The sequence below is a fragment of the Maniola hyperantus genome, chromosome 17 (genome assembly GCF_902806685.2).
Source record: "Maniola hyperantus chromosome 17, iAphHyp1.2, whole genome shotgun sequence".
In the NCBI taxonomy this organism is placed as follows: domain Eukaryota; kingdom Metazoa; phylum Arthropoda; class Insecta; order Lepidoptera; family Nymphalidae; genus Maniola; species Maniola hyperantus.
Window position 1 is genome coordinate 6,358,971 of NC_048552.1, and position 13,627 is coordinate 6,372,597.

At 37.4% G+C, this 13,627-nt stretch overlaps 1 protein-coding gene across 2 annotated transcripts in view; it reads right to left on the reverse strand.

The window, feature by feature from the left end:
* Positions 1–13,285, reverse strand: part of LOC117989945 (GRAM domain-containing protein 2A-like) — a 54,223-nt gene extending 40,938 nt beyond the window's left edge. Inside the window, exons 1-4 of one of the 2 annotated variants that reach the window (XM_034977344.2) lie at positions 12,972–13,285; positions 12,035–12,156; positions 11,612–11,699; positions 4,736–4,846 (exon numbers count right to left, since the gene is read on the reverse strand). In XM_034977344.2, coding sequence (XP_034833235.1) covers positions 4,736–4,846; positions 11,612–11,699; positions 12,035–12,156; positions 12,972–13,102 — 452 coding nt within the window. In that variant the 5' untranslated portion in view covers positions 13,103–13,285. Of the gene's footprint in view, positions 1–1,065; positions 1,320–4,735; positions 4,847–11,611; positions 11,700–12,034; positions 12,157–12,971 lie in introns of those variants that run through there. The other variant, XM_069504301.1, reaches the window with a different exon arrangement.
* Positions 13,286–13,627: the final 342 nt, after the last annotated feature.

A 13,627-nucleotide genomic window follows, 5' to 3' on the forward strand; every position in this document is an offset into this window, starting at 1 on the left:
CCGTTGCCCATAGACGTAACGGATTGTAATCGTTTCCAGATACCCAGGGCAATGTGTTTCTCTTGGCCTAAACCTCATCTTCTTTCCAGTAATTAAACAATTGCCATGACTAAGTAATTATTATTTTCCTCTGTGTTTCTGTTAGCCTAAACCTATGAAGATACACGTCCGTGTCTCTAAGCCAAGTTCCAATAAGATACTTTTTTACAGTAATCTTTTGTTATCTCATACATATAAGAGGAAAAGGTGACTGACTGACTGACTGACTGATCTATCAACGCACAGCTCAAACTACTGGATGGATCGGGCTGAAATTTAGCATGCAGAAAGGACTTTTGAAAATTCAACCCCTAAGTGAGTAAAATAGGGGTTTTTGTGTAGTCCACGCGGACCAAGTCGCAAGCATAAGCTAGTTATGATATATAGAAAGTGTGTGTTGTTTGTTGGTTTGTTGGTTTGTCCTTCAATCACGTCGCAACAGAGCAACGGATCGACGTCATTTGCACGGGTATAGTTAAAGACCTGAAGAGTAACATAGGCTACTTTCTATCTATAAGGTCCTCTATAAGGAAAGGGCAACTAAGCTTAGGTAAATATTAAGATAAAATCGGAGCTATTTGCAGTTAGCAATTGCATGTCCATTCCACATAAACAAACATGTGCAAATTAGGTGGTGGCTAGTATTTACCTTTTAAGCGAGTCTTATACCAGTGACTAATGGCCTGATATTTATTGTAATTCTAGCGTGCAATTTTGTAATATTTTTTCTATGATTTATTTATTTACCAACCTGTTAACTGAAATAACTCGACATTACACGTGGCAAAGTTATAACGCGCTAAACAAAGATTAAACCTCATCTTTAGGTAAACCTAATCATACTTTATTCTTGACCAGTTAAGTACTCTACTTATCCGTAAAAATCTGTGTAAAAATATAGTGGTTCTTACAAACAGAGAGTTCCTACGGAATTTTCAAAAACCTAAATCCACTTGAATGAAGTTGCGGGCATCATCTAGTACTTATTGAATAAAGGGAAAAATGTACATGTAAAAATTAACATACCCTCTTCTCCATAGGTGAGTATCGGCCGAAAGACTTCTCTTACTCTTAAGCCAGGCCCTTCTTATAGTAGCTAAAGGAAGACTGTCCCTTCTTATCGCCCATCGCTCCCTAAATCCAATCACTCGTTGAAGCAAATCCTTATCACTTTCCATTCGGCTCTTCCATTTGACAGCGCACACAGTTATGTTGACTACAGAATGCCAGTTTATATATGACATCGAGCACCATTAGATAGACCACTAGAACTATAAGTACACTAAACCAGACCCTTTATTTTTGTAAATTGCCAACGAATATTAATTTTATATCGACAACTTTTTTTAAATTGAATTTTATATCAAATGAAAGATTATTTTATTCCCAATCCAACCGTATTAGGTTGCCTCTGCGTCTACCACGCTGGCCATGTGCGGATTGGTAGACATTACACACCTTTGAAAACATTATGGAGAACTCTCAGGCATGCAGGTTTCCTCACGATGTTTTTCTACATAATATTACTTATTATTTTAAAAAAACCTATACCAACAGTTCACACGATTTGGGTCTAAAAACTTGCAATTTTACATGTACTTAGGTTCTCTCTATAATCTAGACCCGAATGGATTTTCTAAAATTCCAGGTTTTAATTGCTGTCGAAATACTGGTAAAAAGCTTGTTGCTTGTAAATAGTTTGAAATAAGTAAGTAAAACTGAATATGTATCTTTCTGATTTTTCTATGCAATGCGTTTATCACTTCAAAGCCCTCTCAATAAATGAACTAAGTCGATAAGGCTAACTCATAACCCGATATCGCCTTGAGGAAAGGTACCCAACCTACTGAGATTTTCTTGTACTTATTTAAGAAAAATAAGTGTTTCGTTTTACTTTTCGAATAAAATTCATTTAGTCGGTAAATTCACGTTGTACATCGGGTACATTTTTTACAACAATTAATTTAGTTAAAATAAACTTAATGTAAATAATAAAAATGTACCTCAAAAACGCGTTTTTACTTAGTTGGCAATTTTTTAAAACTCAGAGTTTGCACAGTAACATATTTCCCGTTTGAGACACACGTTGAAAATTCCACACTAACTAAAACTGCTTTAACCTCTCGGCACAATCATGTTATCTTGCATCTTTACCTACTTCATATTTACTTATAGATAATGGGCACGGTGTAAATATATGGGCGGTGTACGTAAGACCTTTAAAACCTTGATTTATTGTATGTAATTTAGGTGTAATTCTTAAAAAGCGAGCATTGGATAGATAGAGAGAGAGTCAGCGAGGGCCAGAACTTCGTTATTTTATAAAAGCTTTATTTCGAAGAAAATATAAAAATTACCTACACATTATACCTTGACTTAAGATTTTTTACACCTTTGTTACCTGTTGTCTCCTAAAGCCACCATGATCCCAACTTCATAGTCGCTGATCGTTCTTCCCTATGTTGGTGACAATGCACAAAGAATTTTTCAGCTTTTATAATGAAGGTCTGGCCCTGGCGGGCTCTTAGTCCAAGAGGATACTTAGTGCAAATAATGTTAGTGTTTACACAACAAATAATGTTTCAGTATTAAATAAATGAGGATCTATTAATTTTGAAACTGGCTTTCATTAAAACGAAAATTCATTCATCATCAGAAACTTCTCCGTGATAAATTAAAATAATTCATTTACACAGCTAATTAATACCTAACAGTTATATAGGATCTTCTTAAGCTAAGATCTGCGATATCGATACGCAGAACCTAAAACCACACTCTTGCGCGGACTGAAAAGTTGATATAAGTATTATTGTTGTTTTAACGGTGAAGCAAAACATCGTTAGAAAACTAGCATGCCAGAAGATTTTCCATAAAATTCCCATAAAAGAATATTTCTAAAAATTGTAGATAGCTAGGTATAGTACGTGACAGTTCAAGATGACAATCGGGGAGGGAATGCCCCGCACACCCACACCTCCGGGCCCCGCGCTAATCCGGTGCGGGCGAGTGCGGGTGACATGCGGGTGTGCGGGGCGTCCCCCGCCTCATACCCCGATTGCCATCTCAACCTGTCGCGGACAATACCTACCTATACCTACTTATCGAATCCGTTGCTTGTCCTGTGAAACAGAGTTGATCGCAGTTTAACCTACTTGTATCGAAAACCGACAATGGTGACTTGAAAGGTTTCATTTAAAGACAATTGATTATTTTCACATTGAACGCAGGTACTCGGCGACTGATTTATTCCCGCCAGACCTTGGGCGGAAAATTTTAAGGGGTGGAAAATTTCAAATTCAAATCGGTATGATCTGCATAAACAAATATTATGGCGCTTCTTTGGCTTTCTCGCCCTCTTGTTGTATACTCAATAATTTGCCGTAGGCAATAATAGGTATAGGTACTCTCACGAAATCTCAGGAAATATTGCGCCTAGAAACTTGAAACTTGGCAGGTTTTAGGTACGCAAATCCATCACTAATGCCTTAGTTTCCCAGGAAAACCGAAATTCAGTAGTCTTCTTTAAACATTTAAGTATATAAAACGAAAAGCTGAGTGACTGACTGATACTGACTGACTGACTGATCTGTCACATCTCACAGCTCAAAGTACTGGACGCATAGACGGATTGGGTAATCTGTGGCATGCAGATAGTTATTATGACGTAGCTAGACAATAGACATCCGCTAAGAAAGGATTTTTGAAAATTCAATCTCTAAAGAGGCTTGAAATTCGTGTAGTCCACGCGGATGAAGTCGCGGGCATAGCTTGTATACATCCAGTGCAGGTAGGTATAGATAGAAATCCTTGGTTAAAAATAAATAGTATACCTAAATATCTATGTATTACCTATAGCTATGGATAGGTACACTTGACATATTGCAGCACAAATCTCAAGCTTTCGTTATGTAAAGTGGTCAAATCCAATTATTATTTGACATAATATGCTGTTAGGTAATATTGTAGAGGCCTCTTGTATATATATATAGTCACTGCAGTCAAAACGCGAGCCAAATCGTGAACTGGGATGCTAGGCATCATGTAGCATTCCAGAGAGCTTTTGGGTCACTTGACGTGAAAGCAATTGTGTAGTTATTTTTCTCGAAAAGAATTTATACTTTTTCGTAGGTACTCTAAAAGAAAGAGTGGCCAATTGCGAGTCGTACTCGCACACGAAGGGGTCGTACCATCTTACAAAAAATAACACTTAATTTTTTTAATTTGCATGGCTGCCATTTTGAATTTTAATCATATTTTGTTAAAGCGGCAATAGAAATAAGTTCACACTCTGTAAATACTTCAACTCTCTATCTATTACAGTTCATGAGATAAAGCCCGCTGACAGACAGACAAACATACAGACGGACGGAGGACAGCGGAGGCTCAGTCATAGAGTCCCGTTGATACCCTTCGGATACGGAACCCTGAAAATGTGGAACTTACTGGCTTAAATAGGTAGGAGTAGGCAATGGAGGTGCCGTCGTGAGCGATCAGCGTCGCTGCCGTCGCTGGCCTCCTCGAGCCCGACCACGCTGCTCGACTCGCCAACCGCCCTGAAAGTGTAGGACTTACCTACTAGCTCAGGTAGGCACACGGAGGTGCTGTCGTGAGCGCTCGGCGTCACTGCCTTCGCTTGCCTCCTCGTACCCGACCGCGCTGTTTGACCCGCCAACCAACGCAAGAGTGTAGGACTTACTGGCTCAAGTAGGTAGGACTAGGCACACGGAGGTGCCGTCGTGAGCGCTCGACGTCGCTACCGTCGCTGGCCTCCTCGAGCCCGACCGCGCTGCTCGACCCGCCAACCGACCTGAAAGTCATCCCCTTTACTATCCGCCTCTAGTACTTACATAGATAAAGCAAGGGGTAGACTCCAGTACCTACTAAAGCACTGTACATAATTAGAGCTTACGAAAAGCTTCAAAATGTTTTAAATAATTAGTTAACTACGATCACTTATCTGATTTGAGCCCTTTGTTTGCTTTACAATTATATTTCAGAAGCTTAAAGGCTCCATTCCTTCGTTTAAGAAAATGTTTAAATTTTAATCCAATCAAGTAAATAGACCTAGGTACCTACTGAGTAGGTTCCTACTGATACGTTTAATATATCTAGGTACCTACCTACCTAGTGTTTTTCGGCAAAATAAAAACATTCCAAAATTAACCGCGTTATAACGAAAGCCGTGTAAAAGTTCAAAAGTTAATAAGAAAGGTGACTCAGCTTAGTACAAAAAGAAAACCGCTATTTGCAAAGGAATTTTTTGGATCAAAAATTAATTAACCTACCGCCCCTGCGGTAATAAAAGTTGGTTACAAGGATTGCTTGATACTTTAATTTGCCTTATCTTATTAAAATGTGAAATAGATACTTAAATAAGACCTTTTATACCTTCTCCAGGGTAAACCTGAATTTAAGGGTAATTCTCGCCACGCCACCACGTCGTTGGCTCGGTAAAACCCAAAATGTTAGGTAAGTATGTTATGCTAATGGCGTACTTATAACATGAAGATAAGATAAGATTTATATTTGGGACAGGAAACTTGAAGTGGGTCAAAATTATATTTTAATTCAAGTGTTTGCGCTTTATAATTTCATCTAATCCTACAGGGAATCGAGTTGACCAGTGCTGAGCTTACAAGTGAGGCTAATGAAAGCTTACCGTATTATAAACAAGCTAACTAAATAACATTGCACCGTATGCGACATTTAAATTGAAGTAAGTACGTAAATGAAAGCAAGGACGTGGCGAACGCGAGGATTTTCCGACTTAAGTTTTGTTGAGATAAAACGGGTTTGAAGAGTTGTTAGGTGGTGTAGAACTCAATATTAGGTAAGTAGTAGGTAATCACCTTGGATTTTCCGGGACCGGCGGGGAATAACCAATATTTATATAGCTTCTTTATTTTTGTTTTATCCCTTTACAAGAAGAGAATGACAAAATACGAAAGCTTAGTACAATATACGACACAAATTCAAACAAAGCGCAATAAGAACACCCATAGCCCAAATGGAGTGGCCCCACGGCGCGAATGTTTCTAGTTTGGGCGAGCTTGACGAAAGTTCGCCAAACGGCAAATCTTCTAGCCAGCTGTTGTCAATGTATAGCTACCACATTCGGGATTCGGCGAATGTTTTAGACTAAAGATCCTTGAAGCTGCAGGTATCTGTTTTTTTATAGAACTTATTCTTATGAATAGCTGATGCCCGCGACTTCATCTGCGTGGAATTAGGTTTTTAACAATCCCGTGGGAACTCTTTGATTTTCCGGGATAAAAAGTAGCCTATGTGATAATCCAGGGTAATCCAGGGTATCTCCGTTCCAAATTTCATCAAAATCCGTTAAGCCGTTTTTGCGTAATTGAATAACAAACATCCGAACATCTAAACATCCAAACATCCACACTTTCACATTTATAATATAAGTAGGATACATATTGGTAGAATAGATTACAGCAGGGTTGCGTGGCCCCAATTTTAGCCCCAATTACCTTTATTTAAATATAATATAATAGGTAATAAATTTTTGTTAAAAATCCTTTAAAAAAAATTATAGCAATATAAAGATAATTGTGGCTCAATTTTGGTAGGCAACCCTGCTGTAATCTATTCTACTATCATGTATCATTAAAAAAGGAAAGTTTTATAAAAAAACAGATACATACCTACCTACAGATTTAAGCGGCCGGCCGGATCTGACTAATTTCCTTTGATGCGGGCCAAATTGCCGTCTCAACACGAATGTTTGGCAAATGTTTTGCGAATGTCAAATTATACGATTGACGCAGGCCCCACCAACGAATGTTTGTCGAAAATTTGCCGAATGTTCGCCAATGGGGCCACACCAAAACACAATAAATACACAAAAAACACATAAAAACACCAATTTTTGCGTGCACATGCAAATATTATACCTTGGCATTATAAGCCGTCAAAAAGCTGCAAGCAGGAACTAATGGTCAGGATCTATGTGAGATATGAACTCGACACACTCCATGCTCTTCACCTAGAAATAAGGCATAACGCTGGTCTTAAGCCAACTAGGAACTAAACCAATGAACCAAAATGTTGAAGGTGGATATAAACGAACTATTGTGAGCGGCAAGTCGGTAGGTACTCCGGGGTTGACCAATACTTACTGCGCCAGATTGCCACGACAAAACTACTATTCTTCTTCATATAAAACAACTAGCTGATGCCCGCGACTTCATCCGCGTGCAATTAGGTTTTTTAAAAATCTTGTGGGAACTCTTTGTTTTTCCGGGATAAAAAGTGTTTGCTATATAGCTATATGCTATGTAGCCTATGTCACTCTTCAGGTTTTCATCCATACTCATGCAAAAAATCACGTCAATCCGTTGCACCGTTGCGACGTGAAGGACAAACCAACAAACAAACACACTTTCGCATTTATAAGAAGGGTACTGATGACCTATACCTCAGAATACTAATATATGTAGGTAGGTACGCTGGACTAGCGGTTGCAGATCTGTTTTGACCGATAGCAGCAGTGAGCATCATTTGAGCGTAGGTACTCGGCACTCAATGTTAAGAGATGAGACATCTTTCAACATAGTGTCAACACGAAATCCGTTTGACACTAAGTGGCAACTTTAATTCTTGGTACGCTTGTGGCGCTTCGAATCGCTACAAAAATAACTGTCTGTATGGCACACCTTTTCCAGTGGACTTGTATTTATGTCCATTTAAGTGATGTAATGTATGACTGCGTTCGTCTTCTATCACACTACGACAGGCCACCACACAATAGTTTATTTTAACGTTAACTGTATGGTTTGCGATACACATAACTGTAGCTCGCACGAACTCAGAAGCTTGCCAAATAAAAGCAAGTTTAGCCATTAGCATCAGATTCCTGCTAGTTAACTCTTAAATGCTAATATGTATAGAATGTTAGGAGATGAACGTCACCCATTTAAGAAGATAGAGCTTAGTAGTGGTTAATATTTATTCAAAACCATTAAAAGCTTCTCTCTTAGCTCAGTAAAAAGCTCTCTGGGACCACCCGTGGCGACGACTGTCACTGATTTGTGCTACTAGTCAAAGCCACTAACGCGGACACAGTCACAGCCACTGATTTTCCTCTTATGGGGTAGCAAACGAATTTATGCTCTACAATTAGGTTTTGTCAAAAAAACAAGAAGGTACCTATCATGTAAGCTGCCGCGCCATGTGCAAGTAATTTCGACACTGAATGTCAGTCAGTACCATTAATATTTCTGGCTAGCCAATGATTAGCATATGCGATCTGCAGGCACGTGTATCACAACCCTTATTCCTGTTGCATAACATGAGGACGGAGCAGTGGGCAGAACAATATTATTAATTCCGGGGATAGAACAGTAGGTTCGTTACGGGCTTTCAATTTGCAGTAAAATTGTTCTCTGCTCCACCCTGTTATTACCTACTAGTAACTAGTACCTATCAAACACAATTATTGTAGAAACAAACATTTCATAAGCATTTTACAAGTACAAACATCAAGATTCAAGTAGGTAGATATCGTTTTGACATGTTGCAGAGACAGCTTGCAAGCTACTTTTTACGCCAAAAAATCACAGGATCCCTGTGTAATGGGATTTTTAAATCCACGTGAACGAAGTCGCAGGCATCATAAAGCACAGTTAGTTCACCCTAGCTAAAGTAGGTAACTGTATGTTCGAACTTCGAATAAGAAACTTATATAATATATTAAATGACTCAATAATTACAATTGGATTACTTACGAAAAAGTTACTTTAAGTACAATCCTTGTTACTCGATATTTACTGGACAGATTTGGATGTAGTTTACATTACTATGGTGCGTATTTATTGATACTCAAATCACTCGAATATTATCAGATAAAACTAGAAATAATTATGATGATCATGATTATGTAGAGCACCTACCTTATAGTAGGTCAAACAATACAAGTAATAATTGATTTACAGCGGTATTTATTTGTATACGTAAACTTTCGTAATCTAAATTCAGGATTAAGTTACGTCTAAGCAACTAGGGATAACTTATTAAAATCTACACAATGACGCTATAATGATTTATTTAGGTAAAAATACTAGGTAGTCAGGTATATTTATCTAAGTATTATCTAGGTAGGTATTACTTACCGAAAAATTCTCTTCAAGCGACTAATGACTTGATATTTTATGTACACTTTAGTTTGATCAAATCAGTCCTTTTACAATTTCATTCAGTTCATAACAAAAAATCACTGGCAATTTTGAGCACCATTTCACCTATTAATGTGTTAATCAATTACCTATTTATTAATTCAAATAATAAATATATATTATCATCAATATTAAACAACGCAAAAGTGTTCATCACTTTTTAATCTATGAGTGAAGTGAAGGGTTTTGTGCGTTGTCGAGGTGTTTGTTTTATAAAATGTAACCTACCTATGCCGCAAGCGGTAACCTAGGGTAAAAAATAGCTACTTTGCGTTACAACATTACGATGACTTACAAGTTGATTGGATTATACGGAGATAGATATCCTACATTTATAATCTTATCACAGTTTCTAAATATAAGTACAACACCTTCCTAATATTTCTGTTTGTGTAATGTATAGGCACATAATATTATATTAGGTACGAGTTATCTTATTTTAACTTGAAGTTAAAGTTGCCCACCCTAGTCCCAACAATAAAAGCATGTTCCGTTATTTTATGGTTGAACGATTAAGCCACCTAGATACCAAAAATATTGGAAATTATTAAAAAGTATTCACGCATTACTTACCTACATTTTTATCTTATCAGGTAGGTAAGTACATATTTTTTAATACTTTTTTAACACACAGAATGAACCTACCAAGTTATTGCTTTTTACATTTACTTAGATTATGTTGATATTTGATAGATAAGAAACTTAAGAAATATATTGTATATTGTAAGTAGGAAGTATATTGAAAAATATGGGTAATTATACGAATTTCCCATACCTACGTGAAAACCCTTGTTACCTATCTAGTATAGGTACCTACTTAATTCAAAATTAAATTCCGTATATTTAATTTAAATTTCAATTATAATAATTAGTAATTTTATATAAAAACATAATATTAATAAATCACTAAATGAAAAAACGAGGGAGCACTTGTCTGTAAATAACAGGGTACGAAATTACGATAAACATAATCACATCACTATTTACTTGTATGGTTAATTCATTGAACAATTTTTCAGAAGAACTATATTTTTCTTTCTATTTCCCTTTATTCACTGTACCAATCACTTCTATACTGTACCGATCTCCAACAACCAGGAGACCTGTCATCTGGGCTGACCATTCTTTTTATTGGAAAATACTCTATAGAACGAAAATACTAAAGATTAAATTGGCTTGAGGAATTTCCATCGGGATAGAAACATGCGCAGTGGTGCATTGCGCATAATATTGATTGCAATCCAAATGTGATAGGAGAAATGGCGGCAATTTAATTTTCATAAATGATTTTCAAATGTTTTTCAGGATGTTCCACATGGTTGGACGGCTAGGTGGCTACGCAGATGTTCTTATCCGATGCAGGAAGAACACTGAATTCAGGACTCAGAGCTGGGATAGGATACATCACGCGGCGCGGCATCGAGCCGGTCTACGGCCTACGCCACGGCGTAGTAGGTATAGTGCTACGGCGCAGTGTCGTGCCGTGCCACGGTTCCTATAGTAATTTTGGTGAATTGCACTTCCACTGTTCTTTCTGTTCCGTGTGCCGTGCTGTACTACGGCGCGGCACCGTCCGTGTTCACGCGCTCGGGCGCTTGTTTAGTTAGTAAATTGATTTTCTTCTTTCACATACACACACACACAAACACGTCTAAAGGTACACCTGCTGCAGATGATAATAATGGAGAAATCGCGGGAAAATTGCCTTCGTAAGAAGAACTAAAAGGAGTGGAATGAATATTTAAAAAAAACCGGCCAAGTGCGAAACAGGTTCGCGCACCGAGGGTTCCGTATTACAGTGGTATTTTTTCGACATTTTTCACGATAATTTAAAAACTATGAGGCATGAAAAAAAAAACTGTTTTAGAATGATAGTTATCTTAGTTCGAAAATTGAAAATACTAATTATTAGTTTCTGACCAAATTTTTTTTTTTTTGTGTCAAATTATGTTTCAAATTCACAGTTTTCAGATTTTTCCCCTAAAGCCAGCTATAAGATCTACCTACCTGCCAAATTTCATGATTCTAGGTCAACGGGAAGTACCCTGTAGGTTTCTTGATAGACCGACAGACAGACAACAAAGTGATCTTATAAGGGTTCCGTTTTTCCTTTTGAGGTACGGAACCCTAAAAACAGAGAGACAGCAGAGTGAATAGGGCTCCATTATTACCCTTTGGTTATGGAACCCTAAAAAACAGCCACAGAAGTCTTCGGCTTGCCCATCGACAATTGAGAAAAGTGAATGCAGTTATGGAGCGAGGCACATGAAAAAGATGTATTTTTTTAGAAATTCACGTAAAGTAAAAAAGTCAACTCATTTATGTAAGCAAGCAAAGTTAAAAGACCACATTTATACATAAGATAATTAATAAGTACATACTTAATAACAAGCTCTGGTATGGCCCCAGCGGAAGCGGAAACTTGCAAGAGGCGTCGAGGTGGTACTGGCATATCCAAGAAGTCCAAATCTATGAAAAGAAGTCTACAAATTTATCCACATCTTCCATGATAGAGTAGTAAGGCTATTTGATGACCTTCAAAAATATGTGGGAAGTTCCGAGTTCGATTCCCGGCTGCGAATTTGGGAATTTGTAATAGAGCATTTGACAGGTTTTTAAAAACTATTTTACGTTAATCACTGATGTCTAAGGACTATAGAAAAAGTATACTTTACGTTCCATTATACATAGGTAGATGCATTTGACGACTCCAAAGTAGGCTTGTAAAAGTTAATTGAATAAAATATAGGTAGGTATTTCTATTTTATTAGGAACTTTGTTTGAAACATCTATACCTGTCTTACCGTGATCAATAATACAAAGGCCCGCATCTGACACCGATCGGCCACGATTTCGGAGGCTGAGCTGATCCCTTCGGAAGAAATCCCAGTGCCATGCTACTGACGTACGGAGCACCCGGTTAAACCTATGAATACGAAGGATAAATACTTACCTACAATACAAAAATAATGGTGACCTATTCTTAAACAGCGGGTAACTGCAAAAGTAGTTTTTAAGTTAATAAAACTGTTATCTCTAAAGAATTGAAAAATAATTCTAGCTAGGACCTAAGTTTGTACTTCGTAATTAGGTAAGTAGTTTTACTTTTTAGTTTGGTCCTAAGTAGAAAACTTTTTGAAAAATCGAGTTTTTCTGAATTCTTATGGTTTTTGGCGTTATTTTAAAAGCTACAACATGATCAACCCGTCGTCTGCTCACGACTCAGAATGAGGAGGATTCATAGTCCACCACGCTGGCCAAGTGCTGACAGTGTGACTTCACATAAATACATTTAAGAACATTATGGACAACTCTCAGACATGCAGGTTTCTTCACGATGTTTTCTTTCGCAGATAAAGCAAGTGATACTAAAATTGCTTAAAACGCACATTATCTCCAAATGTACTCTAATGTGCTATCACGCACTGCAGTCTGCATTCGATACGGATCCGTGAAAATACGTTCCGAAGTACTGTCTATGTTTGTTACTATTTCACGCAAAAATAACTGGACGGATTTGACTGAAATTTAGAATGGTGATAGATTATACCCTGGAATAACACATAGGCTACTTTCTATTTCGGAAAATTAAAGAGTTCCCACGGAATTTTAAAAACCTATATCCCAAGGAACGATGTCTCGGGCTAGCAATTTTATAAAGTAAATTAGGCCCTGCGTCAGTCTCACTAAACCGCTACGACAGCCACTCGAACTTAAGTATCTGCGTTGACCTTTACTTACCTCCTAAGTGGTGTATCGGAGCTTTTAGAAGAACTGCTAGACGTTGTAGAAGAGTCACTACTACTGGAACTCGCATTACGGTACACTTGGAAGCTAGTGCTAACACTTCTGCGTTTATGGCGCAGCGACATTTTAGGCAAATCACTAGGAAACACTTGCGAAGAAAAAATTAAAGTTTTTCCAAAAAATTATTGTGGTAGCAGACCGCAATTCACTCGGAATCTAAGATTTTGTTCTAGTTGGAAATCGGTTGTTGATATTTGTCACTGACTTCTAAAATTAGTTTTGATGCTGAGGCGTAAGCGTTCACGTCGAGTTTCAGACTTGAGTCATCAACAATTAGATCAGATTGAAAAATTATCGCGGTACGCCGTACGGATTTCGGTTCTCTGAATTTGGACTATAATAGTGCTTTTGTTTAAGATTTTTTCGCGTCTCAGTACTCTTTCAAGTGGTTGAATAGTTCATCATTCATTTTAAGATATAAAGCAGATCTGAAATCATGAAGTTAGTGGAACTATAAGTTTTTATTTATTACTAACAAGAGAAGTTTTAAATGCATCTCTCAATCATTACCAGATTGCAAATTTTTTAGATAGGTACTATTATTTAGTTGCGGTTTTTACTATTTTTTTCGATTTCTAGATCCATTTGTA